Source organism: Panthera uncia, chromosome E1 (assembly GCF_023721935.1).
Source record: "Panthera uncia isolate 11264 chromosome E1, Puncia_PCG_1.0, whole genome shotgun sequence".
NCBI lineage: Eukaryota > Metazoa > Chordata > Mammalia > Carnivora > Felidae > Panthera > Panthera uncia.
The window spans coordinates 36,423,559-36,441,992 of record NC_064814.1 but is presented as its reverse complement, the minus strand read 5'-3'; the positions used below and the strand labels follow the sequence as shown (position 1 = coordinate 36,441,992).

Genomic DNA, 18,434 nt, shown 5'->3' with positions numbered 1-18,434 from the left:
TTCTGAACTGTTAGGAGTTTCTGGCAAGCTTTGTATTATGTGCTGGGGTGTGAATTTGACTTTGTATATAGATTTTCAATTAGGCTTTTAGACTGACATCTCAACTCTGAACTGTGATGGATCAAAAAAAAAAAAAAGAAAAAGAAAAAGAAACAAAGAAAAAGAAAAAAAAAGAGAGAGACAGAGACAGAGACAGAGACAGAGAGACACACACAGAGAAACAACAAACAACATTTCCTTTCTGGCTTGCCAGGATCCTGGCCCTGGCCTGTGCTTCCTGTTTTCAGCTCCATCCTGTCCTTTAGGCTTGTGAACTCTGGTTCCCTGGTTTTTGACCCTGGTGCTGGCTAAGGACTTTGAAACTTCCTGCTGCCTTGGGTGTACATGCTGAATTTGTTCTGGTTCCTGTGTCAATCCAAGCCCTGACATCCCTCCATGTCCACTTTGGCCTCTGCAAGCAAAGATCTGAGCCTGACTATGTTGTATTTGTTAGTGATTCTGTTGTCCCTGGTTTGTGAGCTACTAGAGGGAGAAATTTGATCATGTTCAGTTGTAATGCCTCAGCTCTGATAGCAAGGAGGGTGGAGAGAAATTTCTGGGTCAAGGAGCAGGAACCTCCAGGCCAGGAGGTTCTAAAACATGTACCACTTCCCTGCTGTGGAGGGACAAGGGCAGGAAGCCTGTGGGTCAGAGTCTTGGACCCTTACCTGTCTCTGAGGCCCTGGCTGGTGACTGATGGGCCATTGTACAAGTTAAAGTGCTTTTGGCACCAGTAATGGAAACCAAGATCCGCTAAGTCTAGCTAATGTCAAGAAAAGGGGGTATGGATCCTCAGATGTCCACAATGGATGAATGGATACACAAAATGTGGTGCATACACACAATGAAACATTATTCAGCCTTAAAAAGGAATGAAGCCCTGATGGAGCTGCAGCATGAGCAAACTGGAGATACTGAGATCTATACTTCTCTTTTGTGTTGGGGATCTAACAAAACCTCTGCAACAGGGACAAAAATTATTAGCATGTGAATATTCCCACTCTGGTTGCTAAAAAAGAAATGTTTTAAGAGAAAAGAAGAAGAAAAAGAAATCTAGTAAAGGGATAAGGATGGACAGGAAAAGTCAGGAGTTCTATCAGGCATTTCATGAGTAAGGGGCCAGAGATGTGGCAGGTCGGAAGCCGGCCATAATTATTTAGGATGGCTGGTGTGCAGGTGGGAGGGGAGGCCCCAAAGGCAGAGCCAAGAGAAAGATGTGAAATACATATTTCTGTGTATTGAGAATGTATTTATCCCCACCTCCCTTAACTTTGGCATTTCCTCTGGAGATTGAGAAAGTGTTTGAAATACTTTTAATTACTTTTTGCACCAGGGGCCAGCTTCTCTCAATACCACTGTCATCCAGACCACATGGCCACCTGCATTTTCACAGGGTTGCATTTTTCTTTCCGGAACCTGGACTCCCACCGAGGCTTCAGAGCTTCGAGCTGGGGTCGGCCTTCCTATGTTCTAATACTTTTAACCTGGGCCAAGTTCCTGGGAGGCAGCAAAGGTAGATTGGGATCCTTGATGTACTCTTGGACCCATTTGTTGTTGGGGTTGGCGCAGACCTCTCGATTCTTTTTGGTGACAAAACTGTGGAGGCAGAGTTAGAATGTCAGTGAGTATGGAGTAGGGTGGGGGTCCAGTCTACACTCCCCCATTTTTAGCTCACCAGGGGCTCACCTCATACTCTTTACTGCATCCCTAGGCCTCCCCCATCTGAATTCCCTCAGTAGGCCTCCCTCTCTGGCTTCTAGACCTGGCTTCATTGTCCCTGTTTCAGCCTGTTCCCTGCTCAACCAAGATACTTAGGCATGGGTACCATTATGGCTGTCATTTATCAGTCCACAAAACTATAAGTGGCAACATCAAGAATTAAACTCAGGCCTGAGGCTCATGCGTGGTTCAGTAGGTTAAGCGTCCAACTTTGGCTCAGGTCATGATCTTGCGTGGTTCATGAGTTCGAGCCCCGCATCAGGCTTGCTACTGTCAGCGCAGAGCCCACTTCAGATCCTCTGTTTCCCTCTCTTTCTGTCCTCTCCCACTCTATCCCTCTTTCTCTCTCTCCCAAAAATAAATAAATATTAAAAAAATAAACAACCAAGGACTTCCCTGTGAGATTCGAAGCCCAAGCCCTTAAGCACGACTCCCCTGCTTCTAACATGGAGACTTCTTGGTTCTGTGCATCTCATTCTGGCCCCGGTTCCCCTTCCCCCTCCACAGAAATGTCTGCAGGGGATGCTTACATGATTGCTGGCAGGTAACAGTTGAGGGCCTTCCTGTATCCCACCACCAATTTCTTTGGCAATACTTTCTCATGATACTTCAGGCAGCAGGTGGGAGAATGGTTCACCGACTCAGGAATTTCTGAGAGAATCACATTGAAAGCTGAACCAAGTAGGCATAGAGGGAGCCCGTGGTTGCCTACCTTCATCTCCCACCCATTGCATTCCATACTTCTGATGGCAAAACCATCTGTTAGCAGGGACTGATGATAGCTTTATGGGTAACAGAGAACATGAAAAAAGGAAGGGGGGGTGGACATACATCTAGAACCTTCAGCTTCTGAACTGAGTTTCAGCAAATGCAAGTGACTTGGTTATTCATGTTTGCTGGTGAGCCAGGGCTTGATTGGCCAACACATATTGAGCTCTAAGGGGGCAAAACCCTGAGGAAGACACCATCATTACTCTGGAGCATCTCACTGTCTAATCAGAGTTAAAAGGGAAAGTGAAATGAATTGTGGAAAACAGAATGAGGGGTACCTACCCCAGCCTGGGTGGCTGAGGAAGAAGTCCCACAGCATGTAGTGCATGGCTTGCTTCTTGAAAGATGAGTGGGATTGAAGCAGATGAAAGGGTTGTGGGATCTGGAAGAAAGGCATGAAGGCGTGGGGGAAGCCGAGTGTCTGGGGAATGCTGAGTCACTACAGATGGCAGCAATGCAATGTGAGAAGAAAGAAGAGGAGACAGAATTGGAGAGGGAAGGGGAGACTAGCACACCTTCTGAGCTGTGGACTGTATCCTAGCAGCATTAGAGGGGCTGAGGTCAGCGAGGAGGGTGAGATGAGCAGTGAGCCAGAGAAGTTAGGGTGGGAAGAAAAGTGTTCTGTTTAGGCTTCGGGTCAGACATCTGGAATCGGTATCTTGACCAAATGATTTGAAGTGTGGGCAAATTAAAAAAATCTCTCTAGGTCTCATCCATTAAATTAGGGTAAAAATATGCTTATATGTCCTAGGATCATCGTGAGGGTTAGTTGAGAAAATGCTGGTAAAACCCTTAATTCAGAACATAGTAAGGCTCAGTCAGTGCTTGTTACAATTAAGAGTAGATGGTAGTAATTGAGCATTTTTCTTGCCTGGAAATGCCACTTCCCCCCCTCTTTTTGATGCTGTCAGAATGCTGGCCTTGGTTGGTTGTTAGTGCTGTGTTTCTCTTGAGCTCCCCTGACTACTCATCAGTTGGGACATCAAACAAGAGGGCAGGTAGAGACCTCTCCCAGCCCCCAAAACTGCAGAGTGCAGATCCCTTTGCCGCCTGACCCTTTGCTTCCAGCTGGTGGCCAAGATTGGAATATCTCAAGAGTACCATTTGGCTGATCCATGCTTTGGGTGGGCCATTTTCCGAAACTTTTTTGAAGACTGAACCCATCGTAGTGGTCTGTTTGACCTTCCCTAAGGGCAATGTTACCTCCTGCCACCCACCAGATGCAGCTCTGCACATAGTGACGTCCATGACCCTGGTTCTCAAAGCAAAGATGACAAAGTCCAGGGGGCATCTTGAGAGCATGTGGGCAGAATATGTGGTGTGCATGACCATTGTTCCCCTGAGAGTTTATATGCCAGAGTCCGACCAGACCACATGCTAAAGGTAGCCTTAGGGAGAAAAAAAGGGGCTGGGGCACATGGAAGTTGGTATGTGGAAAGTCTGAGTGGCTTGGTCTCTTTCTTGTTGCCAGGTCCTCACATATGATGGTTGAGGCAGGGATAGAGAGTGGGAAAAACAAACCTTGTTCTCCATAGGTCCCAAGCATCCTGTGGCTCCCAAAACCTTTCAACCCCTTTCTCTTTTCTATAGCCTTTATTTAAACCCAGGCTGGGGAATGGGGACAGAGGCCATGAAATCCTGCACTGCACACCTGGGCATCCCATTGGGCCTTCCTTTGGCTGCCATGATAGTCCCAGAAATCTGTGCCAGACACTACAAGGAAGAGTATCTAGGTTCAGACTCCCCACCCCTGGGCTTGGCCCCAAACATCACTTCAGCCCCCTTCCCAGTACCTTTTGTCCTGCTCTCTCAGAGCACCTGTAGCTTTTCTTATCCAGCTATCTTCCTGTCCTCCTTTTGTTGCTCACGTTTATTCTTGTATCTCCTATTACTTCCTTGGCTCCTCCTAAATGATCGCTCACTATTTTCCAACTTTGGGATTCCTGACATGACCTTGACCCAGCTTCCTGGAACTGCCTGATGATCCCAGAAGGGATCTAGATACCAGCCCAGCTCTCCTTGCAAAGGAGAGAGTTTGAGGACTGTGCCTGCAGGAGGGGAGAGGGCCCATGGCTGATGACGGAGACCTGACAGGACTCTTGATGTCACCTCACTGCCAGCTGCCCTTTCTCATTCCAGCCCTGCAGGGACAGGTGGACTCACTTGACTGGCCGTACAAAGCCGGAGTGGTGATGAGGATGAGGAGAAAGAGGGCAGCCACAGAGAACTTCATCCTCTCCGGGGGACCCTTTAGCTTCAGGGGAGGCTGGTTGTCCACTCTGACTTCACAGCTGCTCTCTGTACTCTGACCACTTCAGAGTGGGTGGAGGAGAGAAGAGGTGCCTCCCTCTGTTTGCCAAAAGGAAGGGTGGGGCTTGGCGCAGAGTTGAATTAATAAGTTTTTTTTTTAATGTTTATCTATTTTTGAGAGAGAGAGAGAGAGAGCAGGGGAGGAGTGGAGAGAGGAGGGGGCAGAGAATCCCAAACAGGCTCTGCACTGATAGCCGTGAGCCCAATGGGGTGGGGGTGGGGGGCTCAAATTCATGAATCATGAGATCATGATCTGAACAAAACTCAGACCTTCAACCAATCTGAGCCACCCAGGTGCCCTGAATTAATAAGATTTAAATTCACCAGGAAAGGAGTAGAGGAAGGGAACATGTGGTTCACGTGTGCTGTGTGTCAGCCACCTTATATAGACGCTGTTTGACTTAATTCTTACCATAGTGAAGCGGAGATTATTATTCCATTTTATAAATGAGGCCACTTGAGGCTTAGAGAGGTTAAATTCTCCCAGGTCACAGAGATGAGAGGCAGTTCTGCAAACCAGATCCGTGTGATTTCACCACATTACCTGCCACCATCTCTATTTTGGGGAAAGGGGGAGGAAAGGGGGTGGAACCACCCCAGTACCCTCAGGTGATCGGTCTTTGGGAGGGTGAAAATAAAGCAGGATTAGAGAGATCACAGACTGGAGTGAGGATAGGGTTTAGGCCTCTGAAAAGGATGCCTCCCATCCCCAGTCTAAGGACACATGGCTCAACTCACACCTTTTCCCGTCACAGATTGTGTTAGTAATACTGAGAAAAAACAATGTGCGATCCTTGAGTCCTCATTTATTGCTGAGGTCTTTGGCTTATTCGTTAATGTTCTTTTATCTCTTTGGACCTTGGACTCTGAACCACCTTTAGATCTAGTTGGCCAGCCCTCCTGCTAGCCTGCGGTATGGGTTTATCCAACCAGCTACCGCGGCCAATCACGGCAAGCAGAGGGCGCTCCAACCCCACGCACGTGATAATCTCTTCGGTGTTTCTGAGCTTCTCGGCCAGGGGCCTTGACTGGGGCTGACCTGCCCCTCCGCGTCTTCTCTCTTCAGACTGCCTCAGGACCCCATTCCAGGGATTGAAGGTAGAATTCAGAGAAGACATGGAAGATATAGGGGATTTTGGCAGGCGCTTTAGAGGCATAGTGGGGTGCATTTCAGTAAATGAAAGTAGACTGAGGCAGGGGCGTATGAAGATCCTTATGGGGCTTGCTGTTTTGCATGACTGCTCATGAATAGGGAAAAACTATATAATGCATTTCGTCCTGGTGGGTTCAAGGCAGTGGTGGTGACACTATGGCTTTTTAGGACGGTAGTATGTATGTATTTGGGTACCCCCTTGACCATTGTTTTTGGAGGTGAGGAGGTCTGAGGAAGCCTGGTTGTACCTTTAGCATATAAGTATCTTCTTGGCCCTGGTGTGTGGAAGATGGTGGCCTGGGAAGGGTGGGCACTGTACCTACACTGGCCATGCTCTTACTCTGAGGAAGAGGATCTCCTCCTTGAACCCCGAAGATGGGTCTGAGAGCTTTTGGGGGCAGCTGGGTATTATTCATGGAGCATAGCATCCTCTTGATTCCTGTATCTTTCTATCCAACCATCAGTCCATCCATTTCCTGAGTACCTGGTATGGGCCAGGCTTTCTGTTAGGCCTTGGTGGAGGACACAAAAATGGGCATAACAATATAGTACAACCTGATGTATGCAAGTGGAGGGGGAAGGGTTGGATAAAATCATTCTTATCCCAGATAGCTGGGAACAAGGGCCTTGGGAGCAGCACAGAACAAAGGACTTTGAAATTTGGCTGCTACGAAGACTTTATGAAGATTTACCTGCAAAATCCGGTGATAGTTCTTAGCATTACACTTGTGTAGCTTATATAAATAAGATAATACACTTAGACTGTTTAGCAGACTGCTTGAAAGGTAGAAAGTGGTAAGGCAATGGTATCTGTTATCATCATGATGATTATTATGTAAAGGTGGCCTTAGCTTCCCGCCACCCCCATCACAGGCCTGACCTGTTTTTTTGCATCTAGGGCTGACCACATTTCTGTAGAGCAAAGCCTGATGCCAAGAGTGCTGCCCAGCTGGGCTCCAAAGAGTAGATCTGGTAGAAATGAATGAGGACAGGGAGGGCATAAATTCTAGGTCTTTAATTCAAGGCAGGGCAGCTCCCAGAAGGTGTCTGGGGCTGAGCATTGGGACTGAGAGGGGGACCTTGGCCTCTTCTTCAGATGGCCAGCTCATTTCTCCTCCAGGTCCTTGATGTAGTCCTGGACCCAGACGTCACTGGGGTTGGCACATATGGAATGGCCCTTTTTGGTGATGAAGCTATGGAGCGAAAGGGAGAAGGGTTATAGACTCAGGCATCAAGCAGTGAAGTGTGAGCCGGTCAGCCTCCCAGATTCCTCACCCATCTAGGCTGTTTCTCCTTTCTTTGTCAGAGGCAGCTCAAGACCAGTCTCCTCTCTGAGACATGCTCTCCAGCCCCTCAGGGCCCCTGGACCCATCTCCATGCTTCTCCTGCCCCTGGAAGTGCCCTCCTGCCTTCCCTTCCCCTCCACTGATGTCTCCCCATGCATGGGCTCAGCTTCCTCCTGGTTCCCCACAGGCTCAGCCAGGCCAGAAAGCCCCCAGGTTTCCCCTCCACTGCCTATCACTGCACCTGAGAGGTGCTTTGGGGAGTCCCCACTCCAGTTCCTCCCTATCCCCCAGGGCTTGCAGGCTTCCTGTCCCCTGGTATATGGTGTGTGGGTGCCACCTACACCACTCCAGGCCTGGAGCACTGGCTGCTGGTCTCATAATAACCCGTGATCCGATGACGTGCAATTGCCTGGGCAATGTAGTTGAAGCAGCACTCGGCCGGGTGGTAAGGTCCTCCTGAGGAGAGAGCAGGGAGGGAAGTGGACACTGGGTTCTCAGCTAAAAGCCAGAGCTGCTGGCTGCTTCTGCACTATAGAGGGTGGAAGAGGGAAAGGAGGAGGAGGTGGCCTCACAGAATTTGGAGGGAGGGTTGTGCAGACACTCGGTCCTCCGGCCCCTCTCTCTCTCCTCCTGCATCCACAATCACCCTCTTTCCTGTTCTTCAACCTCTCCTAGAAAGACTGGCTGATGACCTTCAACTCCAGATTGAAGATTAGCAAAGCCCAAATCTTCTCAGTGAGTACACACCATCCCTGTGGGGCAGGCTCGCACAGGTGTTCCAAAGAGGAGGGATATTCGGAAGAAATGCCAATAGAGACAGGGACACATGCCAGCTGGGAGTGCAGACCCAGCCCTTCCCAATCTGGGAGATTGGGAAAATGGGGTTTTGCCTGTGTCCCAATTAAACCCCTGTCCTGCAAAGAAGGAAGCCAACACCAAGGCCCAAGGACACCAAGGGAGTCAGGATACCCAGGTCCCAACCTCTCTTGCCTTTGCTGGCCATATGCCCATGGTAACTTTGTTCCCCTCTCTGTTTCCTCCTCTGTCAATGAGCCTGTTGGACTGGATTGGTGGTTTTTACACTGAGTTTCTGGGGGTCTTGGGGCTTTGGGGACTATTTCAGAGGTACTGATGCATTTGGGAGTAGTTTTAGAGATAGTATCCCATTCAGCCCTTTTTTGCTGTGTCTGAGTAAGCTTTTGCTGGAAGAAAGGTTCCCTGGTCTAAAAAATGTTAGACATCACTGGATTAGGTGAACTTTTCAGTTACTTTCTGATTTCTAAAATTTCATGGCTCTTATAGCAGGTGCAAGAGAGTGACTGGAAATAATCCGTTCCTTCAAGCTTCAATTATGGAGGTAGCAGGAAGGTTACTTCAGAACGAGGGCCCTGGAGAAACAAGTAGGCACTGCAGTCATGGAGTGGAGTGTTGGGGGTGTGCATGTTATGTGCTCAGCCTGGACAGAACCCTGCGTGTGTTGGCAGTGGCCTCTGAGGTTGCAGAGGGGCAGCTGGATGCTTGGGTGGGAAGGGAACAGCTGGGTCTTTTATCCAGTTCCATTCCAGGTAGCATCCTCTGTCTCCAAAGAATGGAATAAGGGTCCACTGGTTCCTGAGACCAGTCTCAACCTATTCCTCTGAGATCCACACATCTTCTCAGAGAGGCAAGTCAAACTGTCCAGATTACCACTAATTTTAGACTGGCTTTATTTCAACAACCCCCTCTATTTCCTCCCAGTTTCTGAGAAGAAGCTGAGGTAAAGATGAAGGGTGAGGCATGGTTTTGGTTGTGTGTAAAGGCAGCTCATCCTAAGAAATAAGCTGGAAAAAGGTGACCGAGGTGAGACCCCCACTGTTGTGGTCGCCCTCAGCCCATACCTAAGCAAGGTCACACCTTTGGGTAGGGCTGACCCTGGAAGCCGGCAGCCCCAATCTCAGAGGGCAAGCAGACAAATGGCTCCTCTGTATCCCTGGGGATAATGTCCCCCAAATGAGGTGGACTACTCTTACTTAATGGCAAAGAGAGATGAACTGAGGGAGTGGAGAGGCAGGTTCACTCCATGGCCTTGGCAGGAGGGGGGACTAGTCCCGGGAGGGTGAGGACAAAACCAATTTCAGAAGATCCCAGACCTCCTCCTTGTCTCTCCAGCAACTTTACTCCTGCTTCTTTCCTCACAGGGGCCAGGATAGAAGGAAGACAAGGTATTGCACTCACGTGAAGAGGATTTAGCCGTGGACACCAGGGCACCGGTGATGAGGAGGAGGAGGAAGAGGGAGATGGCAGCCATGGAGACTTTCATCCTCCTGGGTTGAGGGAGCTGCTGCAGGAGGAGAACTTGCCTGGTAGGGGCTTCTGAAGCTCCTGGGCTGAGGTGGTGGTGAGAAATGACCTTCAAGGCAAAGTATTTCTTAAAATAAGGGAACCAAGATTACAAAGGGAAGTAGGAAGCAGTGATGCCTCAGCAATTTCATATCCTGAACATTTGTTGAGGGTGGAGTGAGGGAAGCATGGAGAGCCAAGATTTCAGGGAGGAAATTGCCTTCTATTCCCAGTGGCAATACATTTAACTCCTTTGATATAAGCTCTTCCTTTGATATAGGCTACAGCACAGGGCCTGGGGGTACTGTTGCGCACTTAGTTCAAGATCTAAAGGCTGGGATGTGGCCTGTGACCATTTGGGGAGGTTCAGAATCTGTTTGTCTGGAGATCAGAGGTGATTTAGGGTACCAGGATGAGGTCAGGAGCTCCCCATGTCCAGTCTCACTCATCTGGACTAGGAACTCCTCACTTAAACATTTAACCAGAACCTCCAGCTCCCAGACTCATTGCTACCCTCTCACCGTACCCTGGGGTGAGGAAACACTGTGATGCTCAGTAGATAATTTATTTAACAAACATTACATAACAGCTACACACACCAGCCACTGTCCCAAATGTTTTATGAATAATAGCCCATTTTATCTTAAATAAGCAATGGAGGAAACTGAGGCACAGAGAGCATAAGTAACTTGCCCAAGCTTTGACAGTTGATAAGTGGAATCTGGGTTCAGACCCAGGTAGTCTGGTTCCCAAGTCTGTGTTCTTAACCACTATGCTGTGGAGAAACCTGGGGACCCCAACTGAGCTGTCTCTGAAAGTGATCTGGCTTTTCTACAAAGCCTCTAGTCTTAGCTCTTTCTGATCTCGGGTGTATCCCTTTAGGACCTTCTCCTGGCTTCTGACTTTTGTCACAGAGAAGCTTGATGAATACCTAGAAAATGCTGTGTTCAGGGATGGCCAGTAGGCTTCACTGATTAACAGTGGGCTGGAGTTCTGCGTTGCATAGTATTCCAAGGCCGTGTCCACACACCTCAGAAGAAGTGCTGTGACTAACACATGCAGCTCACGTGCTATGTATTTGCCATCCTTAGATTGGTCTAAACTGGCCATTTACTGAGGAGGAATTCAGGCTCAAGAAAGGGCCAGGGACTTGCTCATATTTATAGGATGAGCGGGGTGCAGAATAGATCCACCTCTGCAGACTCAGTCCAATGGCCTTTACCATGTTCAGCTCAGGGGCCATTTTGCTTACTGTTGCATTTAGAAGGCTGTTTACATCTCCTCTCCTTTCCTAGACTCATCAGGGCAGGGAACATCTGTTATTTATCTTTGCCCATTCATAAAGAGCCTAACACAATTTGTAAATACATGTTTTAGAAGAACCATGAATAAAGTACTTGAGCTGGTCTAAGTATGTGCATCTCACAGGAAATGGCTGAATTCTCATGCTGAGGTGCCAAGACAGCCATTTATTAGACATGTTCTGTATTTGTTATCATCAATAACAAAACTATTTAAACTCTTCAAATCAAACAATCTAAGGAAATAAGTTGTTTCTGGGGAGAATATGAGTTGGAAGGAAACAGTGTTTACTTTGTTTTCATGGCGACTTAGCCCACTTGCCAAGTTGTTGCTAGGAACCTTACAGGAAATCTCTTGATTTTTCAAGCAGTTATTAAGTTCCTACCTACATTAGTCTGTATATACTAATTGCTAATAAATAACCCCTAAATCTCAGGGGATTAATTAAATGAAGGTTTATTTCTTGCTCATGTCACAGTCCAATGTGTGTGAGCAGTGGAATGAGGGTGTGTGTGTTGGAGAAAGCTGTTTCTATTTATGCATGTATTCAGGGACTAAGGCTTCTTCTGTCTGTAATTTCCCCAAGTTTCAACAATAGGTCTCTAATTTTGCTACCATAGTGGAAAGCAGAAGAATTGGGAGGTTTTTATGTAACAGTTGTGGGAATGATATAAATTGCTTTCACTTATACTCTATGGCCAGAATGAAGTCACCTGGCTCCAATTTAATGACAAAAGTATGGAAAAAATATATCGTCTGTGTGTCCAGGAGGACAGTGGGATGGGTTTCATGACTGCATCACTTCTTTGCCACAATATCAAATTCTAGGTACTGGGCTATACTTGCAGTGTGGGAATGAACATGACCCTGACCTCAGAGGAGTCATAGCTTAAAGAGGGACTCAAAAAAGTAAATGAAAACTGAAATGCAGTGGGATGAATGTAACTTGGTAGCAACATAGAGGTCCTAAATGTTCTGTTGCCCACTGGTAAGTATGCAGTACCTGTTTAAAAAATATTGAAAATAGTTCCCAAAGCAAGACATATACATTGATTTAAAAAATCAAATAATCCAGAAAGGTGTGTGGAACATAAATTCTCTGAGTTCTTGCTTGTCTGAAGAAGTCATTATTCATCCCTCATACTTGATTGATATTTTTTGCTGGGTATAGAATTCTACACTGAGAGTATGAGAATTTTTTCTGGAGTGGAACTTTATTTGTGGTGACCTGATTTTTCCTCTCTCTCTAGATTTTTTTTTAGGTTAATAGTCTTTTTACTGGAAAAAAAAGACTAGCATTTATAATTTGAAATGGACGTAAATTGAATTTCTTGAACAGCAGTGATGATGATTGTGCTGAAGTCTATAGCCACAGCCCACTTTGCTGGCTCCAAGTCATGGTTCAAAAGATTTCAAAAACAGAGTCCAAAGGTGCTTCCCTGGTAAAGGTTTCTTTTAAAAATTTGTGTGAATGGTGACAGCCTGACACCCATTTTGCTCTAGCACAATGTGGTCAATACTAAAGCAACACATGCAGCATGTCACCAGGATGTGTTTCATCATCACCATGGGTCAGGGCCCATGGAAGTACAAGAGGGCCATCCTACTAAGTGGGGCTATGTCTAGACAGTTTAGCCTTCACCCATATTTCTGCACAACATCCTGAAGTGAACCAATTTTAAATGTTTGTTTTCAGTGAACCAGCTATGACAATTTATACTAACATATTGAACTAGAACCTATTTGAATAGATTTATAAATTTTCCTTCCTTCCTTCCTTCCTTCCTTCCTTCCTTCCTTCCTTCCTTCTCTCCTTCTTTCCTTCCTTCCTTCCTTCCTTCCTTCCTTCCTCCCTTCCTCCCTCCCTCCCTCCCTCCCTCCCTCCCTCCCTCCCTCCATCCCTCCCACTCTCCTCTCCCTTAACTTAGGCTTCCTGTTCAGCATGGAGCCCAATTCAGGGCTTGAACTCATGGCCCTAAGATCAGGACCTGAGCTGAGATCCAGAGTTGGATGCTTAATCGACTGAACCACCCAGACACCCTCATTTTTCATTTTTAACACAAATGCCTGACTCTGCTCAGTTGTCAAGCAGCATGTATGAAAAACTGGCCAACCCAATGTATTAATCATTAACAAATGGAACTGCAAGGGCTCCTCCAAGTACTTTCATATTGTTAAGGTAGTACAAGTATTTATATTGTAAAACTGATGGGTAGATTGATCTTCAAAGGACAGGACCACCAACCAATACATGCAGATTTTGTGTGTGTGGACAGAAGGTACCTTTGATATTCAGTTTTGCTGTATGGAAACAGAACAAATAAATTAATTTTTTTTTTTTTTTGGCAAGAGGTAAGTAAAAGATTCATTTTCTTCTAGAGGGGGAAAAGAAGTTGAAAGTAGATCTTCATTTGTAGTCCTCATCTGTATAAATTATTTATTTATTTATATATTTTTAATGTTTATTCTTGAGAGAGAGTGCAAGTAGGGGAGGGGCAGAGAGGAGAACAGAGGATCAGATACTGGGTTCTGTGCTGAAAGCAGAGTCCAATGCAGAGCTTGAACCCACGAACTGTGAGATTGTGACCTGAGGCGAAGTTGGATGCTTAACCGACTGAGCCACCCAGGCACCCTTTGTATTTTTTATTTTATAGAGAGGGTGCAAGTGGGGGAGAGAGGCAGAGGGAGAGAATCTTAAGCAGGCTCCATACTTAGCATGGAACCCAACTCGGGGCTCAATCCCAAGACTCTGGGATCATGACCTGAGCCAAAAACAAAGTCAGATGCTCAACCAACTGAGCCGCCCAGGTGCCCCGTACAAAATCTTCATAGTTGTTTGTCCAACTCCATCAGTATCTGGCTCTCTGATCATTTCACTGAATTCTTCATCTGTTAGTGTTTCTCTTAAGTTTGTCATGACATGACATAGTTCTGCCACACTGCTGTAACTATTGGCATCCTTGTCAAAGACTCGGAATACCTCATGAATTTCTTCTTTACTGTATGTATCTTTCATTTCTAACCATCAGAGTAAAAAATCCTGGGAAGTCAAGGGTGCTGTTACCATCAGCATCCATCTCATTGATCATATCCTGCAATTTGGGTTCTGTTGGGCTCTGACCCAATGACCTCATGGTGGTTCTAAGTTCCTTTGTTGTGATGGTGCCATCACCGTCTTTGTCAAATAGGGAGAAAGCTTCCTTGAACTCAGCAATCTGTTCTTTGATCAGCTGATCAACCATGGTGAGAGCGGAGGGTGGAAGAGCAGAGGGAGCCAGGGTGGCTGCCCCAGTGCAGGGGCTCTGACAGCAGGGGACGCCCCACTGCTGCTGCTAAGGTGTGGTGTGCACTCAATACTGAGTAAACCGGCTGTGCCTGTGAGGCTGCCAGCACCACTGCCCCTCTCTCTAGGAGATTTTAGGATTTCTTATTTATCCTTTTTTTAAAAATTTTATTACATTTTGGCACAAGAAGATGATCCAGGCTCATCTTATACTTTGCCCTAGCTCTGGGAACCTGCCATTTCTCCAATGAGCCCTGGATCCCATTAGTGAAGGATGGTTTTGAAAACCCAGGATCTGGGTGCTTACGGTGCTCATTGCTATGGGAAGGGCATTACTTTTAGGTCTGAGCTCTTAGTGGACAAACTAGGAAATATATTGAAGTATATATGTGTAAATGTGTGTATAAACTTGTATCTATTTCTATTATATCAATTTCACACATTTGTAGCAATTTCTACGTCATTGGTCTAGGTAAATGAAAAGCCAAAAATTTATACCAATACATTCAATTCCAAGTCAACACACAGGGTTTATTTTAATCTTCCCTTTTTAAGTTTCTCTCCCTACTTTAGTAGTGAGAAATCTGGCTCCCATTAACCTCACTATGTTTACTTTGAACTGTCCCCTGTATGTAACAAATCTTCTGGCCATACTGGCTGTGTCTTTTGTCCTGGTCATATTGGCCTCAAGCATGTGGGTCATGCCCTCTGCCCCTGCCCTAGCTGAGTCCTCAGGTGAGCCCCCTAGTTCACACTAAGAGAATGAATACATGAAGAAAAAAAAAAGAGAGAGAGAGAGAAAAGGGAATGAGCTATATATTACTTCTAAAATTTACACTGTGGTTCTAAAAGTAAAATAGTAAAAATATAGATGTTTCCATTTGCTATTTTATGCCTTGATGATTTCTATGCAGCTTTATTAAGTTTTTTTCAACTTTTAAGCACATTTTTTCTAGCTGCTATGCACAACTCCAAAGGTTTTTACTTTAAAAAATTCAACATTGGCTGTCAGACTTTTTTTTTTAGCCATGTTTAAACTTTCCCCAGTTGTATATTTCTTAAAAAAATTTTTTTTTAGAGGCACCTGGGTGGCTCAGGTGGTTAAGTGTCTGACTTCAGCTCAGGTCATGATCTCGCAGCTTGTGAGTTCCAGCCCTGCATCAGGCTCTGTGCTGACAGCTCAGAGCCTGGAACCTGCTTCAGATTCTGTGTCTCCTCCTCTCTCTGCCCCTCCCATGATCATGCTCTGTCTCTCTCTGTCTTTCAGTAATAAATAAATGTTAAAAAAATTTAAAAAATTTAACGTTTATTTATATTTTAGAGAGACAGAGCACCAGTGGCAGGTGGGGGGGGCAGAGCAAGAGGGAGACACAGAACCTGAAGCAGGCTCCAAGCTCTTAGCACAGAGCCTGATGTGGGGCTCGAACTCACAGACCGCAAGATCATGACCAGAGCCGACGTTGGATGCTTAACTGACTGAGCCACCCAGGTGCCCCTACTTGTTTTATAATTAGACAGCTCTGATGAGTTTCATCATAAAAAAAAAATCAAATATCGACACAAGAACTGGCCCATTTTGTTGTTTGTTCTTTTTTTTTTTTTTTTTTAAGCTTATTTATTTATTTTGAGAGGGAGAGGCAGATAGGGAGAGAGAATTCCAAGCAGGCTCCAAGATGTCAGCACAAAGCCTGATGCGGGGCTCGATCTCATGAAACCGTGAGATCATGACCTAAGTGGAAATCAGCATTTGGACGCTTAACTGACTGAGCCACCCAGGTGCCCCTGTTGTTTGGTCTTGAGAAGACCATAAAGATTTATTTTTTCAACTCTTTGAAATTATTTTTTGGTTCCTAACAAAACATGTACTTTTTATAAAAGTTGCAAACAGTGCTCAAGTGACAAAGTCAGAAGTGAGAATTCCTCTTCAAATTCCCATTCCTCCCTGTAGCATCAGGATTACCTGGGAACTTGTTAGAAACACTGATTTGGGGGTGGGGCATTCCATCCTCCTGAATTAGAATTTCTGGGAATAGGATGAGGAAACTGTGTTTTAACAAGCCCTCCAGATTATTATTTTGCATGCTAAAGTTTCAGAAGGCCTGATGTGTAGTATAGCTTTGTAACTGGTGTGCTTATACAGTTGACCCTTGAACAACGTGAATTTGAACTGTGCAGATCTACTTACATGTGGGTTTTTTTGGTACCGTACATATTATACATTAAATACGGTTCGGTACTGTACATATTTTCTATTTCTTATGATTTTTTTAAACAACATTTTCTCTAGCTTACTTTATTATAAGAATACAGTATATGATACATATAACAAACAAAATATGTGTGAATCAACAGTTTATGTTCTCAGTCAGGCTTCGGGTCAGCAGTAGGCTATTGGTAGGAAAGTTTTGTAGAGTCAGAAGTTATACTTGGATGTTTGACTGCATGGAGGTCAGTGTCTCAAGACCTGCATTGTTCAAAGTGTCAGCCTTTGGGCTGCCTGTATGGGGCCTGAGGAGGTCTGAGCCCCAGGCTCGTTGCTCCCAATATCAACAGCCTCATCATTTTAATCCAGTGTTGCATAAAGCTCGGAGATTTAGTGATGATGAATTATATATATGATTCTTGCACACAGATGTCATTGTTTATTCTTATTTTCAATCTTCTCTATATACTGAAATATTTTTGAATGGCAGGAATCTAGCTTGTTTTGTTCTCGTGGTTTTCCTGATGACTACCACAATGTCGAACATGAAGTAGCCACTCAGTCATTGTTTGAGTGACAATAAACATCTGTTTCAGGAATCCAGAGAAAAGGAGATGGGTGCTCTGGCTGCGATAGTGAGGGAGGGTTTTATGGTGACATCTACACTGAACCTTGCAGGCTGCACTGAGTTTAGCTGGGAAGAGTTGAGAGGAGGGGCAGAGGTGCCACAAGAAAGCAAGGAAGCAAAAAAGGAACATGCTGTTTCTGAGGACTTGTGAAAATAGAGTATGTGAGTTTTATGTAATTGGCCTAGACATAGCATGCCATCGTCCCCTCCAAGACCCCAAAGACCAGAATGACCAGATGCTCGGTTAGAAAGGAACATCTCAGTGTCTATCCCTCATTTCTGTTCAGCTGCCATTGTCATGACCCAAAGCCTTGACTAGGAGACACTTGGTCCTCTGCCATCTGTACTGCTCTGTGGGTCTATGCTCTCCATTTCATTCTACTGAGCTAACGACTTGGCCAGCTAGAGAACCCGATGACATCACACACACACTCCTCCTGGGTGTAGCACAGTTTCAACCCAACAACTTTTTGAGATTTTTCAATGAGGATTCACTGAAACCAAAAAGTTGCTGTTGTGATCATTCAGTCATTGATTCTAGGGCTCAGTGGGCTGGTGTTAACTCAAAGGTGCTGAACCCAAACAGAATACAGTGAAGTGAAGAGAGCAACAGGAGAGATCATAAATGAGTCAAAATATAAGCCGGAACCCTGAGCATCTGTGTTTGCCTCTTCCACCTCCCCAAGTCCCATGGAAATGGCAGAAGAAATATGAAAATGAAAATAAGTTTGTAGTAGCAGAGGAAATCAGAAAAGGTAACATCAGCTGACCGTAAGATGAGACATTTCTGTTCTATATAAAGGACATGTGTCAGCTTGATGGCAAAATAAGGAGGCTGAAAAACTTGTTTCATCATACAGGTGAAGGAGATCATTGACAGAACATCTTCTCAGTGGCACCCTAGGTAACACAAAGGGCAGAGTCAGTGGATGTTGGGAAAAGAAACTACGACTTTGCCAGTCCCCGTTTCAGGACAGATGGGTGTGGGATTTGCCCCAGGATAAAGCTACAAGTACAGTTCTCTAAGTAAAGAAGGATATCTGCTTTGGGAGTCTTCCAGAGAGGACGATGGGCCCAAGAGAGAACTGGGCAGTACCCAGGACAACCTCTGGTCAAAGACAAGAAAGAAATCCCACTGCCCCACCCCCTAGAAACAAACCTCTCTGACAACCTCAGTGAAAGCCTGACCAGTCCCACTTCCTCCTCACCCACCCGAGCCAAGTCCCCCCATCATCGGAATCTGCATTAACAACCAGGGAACTAGGGATTTCCACTTAGGTTGAGAAAAGAGAAAGGCATCTCTGAAGGTGTGAAATTTACCAAGGCACAGGTCCACCAACTAACCTGCCTACCTTTCTTCCTGCACCTCCTAAAATGGTACCTTGAAGTGAGGTCCTTCCTAGGACCACCTGCATAAGAAT

General features: G+C 45.7%; 2 protein-coding genes and 1 pseudogene across 2 annotated transcripts; all 3 read right to left on the bottom strand.

The window, feature by feature from the left end:
* Window positions 1–1,076: 1,076 nt before the first annotated feature.
* CCL16 (C-C motif chemokine ligand 16) lies at window positions 1,077–4,821 on the bottom strand. Its single transcript, XM_049636582.1, has 3 exons — window positions 4,693–4,821; window positions 2,289–2,409; window positions 1,077–1,635 (listed from the first exon to the last, which is right to left on the bottom strand). The coding sequence occupies exons 1-3, from the start codon at window positions 4,760–4,762 to the stop codon at window positions 1,503–1,505; spliced, it is 324 nt and encodes a 107-aa protein (XP_049492539.1). The 5' UTR covers window positions 4,763–4,821; the 3' UTR covers window positions 1,077–1,502.
* Window positions 4,822–6,973: 2,152 nt separating this feature from the next.
* On the bottom strand, window positions 6,974–9,658 carry LOC125926787 (C-C motif chemokine 14-like). The gene is made up of 3 exons (XM_049636584.1): window positions 9,493–9,658; window positions 7,620–7,734; window positions 6,974–7,185 (listed from the first exon to the last, which is right to left on the bottom strand). Exons 1-3 carry the CDS (start codon window positions 9,575–9,577, stop codon window positions 7,098–7,100), a joined length of 288 nt encoding a protein of 95 aa, XP_049492541.1. The 5' UTR covers window positions 9,578–9,658; the 3' UTR covers window positions 6,974–7,097.
* Window positions 9,659–12,354: 2,696 nt separating this feature from the next.
* Window positions 12,355–14,261, bottom strand: LOC125926136 (calmodulin-A-like; annotated as a pseudogene).
* Window positions 14,262–18,434: the final 4,173 nt, after the last annotated feature.

Coding starts and splice junctions, on each gene's coding strand:
- CCL16 (XM_049636582.1), bottom strand. CDS start 4,762: ATGAAGTTCTCTGTGGCTGCCCTCTTTCTCCTCATCCTCATCACCACT. Junction 2,410..4,692: donor GGCTTTGTACGGCCAGTCAA/GTGAGTCCACCT, acceptor TGATTCTCTCAG/AAATTCCTGAGTCGGTGAAC. Junction 1,636..2,288: donor TGTTACCTGCCAGCAATCAT/GTAAGCATCCCC, acceptor CTGCCTCCACAG/TTTTGTCACCAAAAAGAATC.
- LOC125926787 (XM_049636584.1), bottom strand. CDS start 9,577: ATGAAAGTCTCCATGGCTGCCATCTCCCTCTTCCTCCTCCTCCTCATC. Junction 7,735..9,492: donor CACGGCTAAATCCTCTTCAC/GTGAGTGCAATA, acceptor CTCTCTCCTCAG/GAGGACCTTACCACCCGGCC. Junction 7,186..7,619: donor TGCTCCAGGCCTGGAGTGGT/GTAGGTGGCACC, acceptor TTCGCTCCATAG/CTTCATCACCAAAAAGGGCC.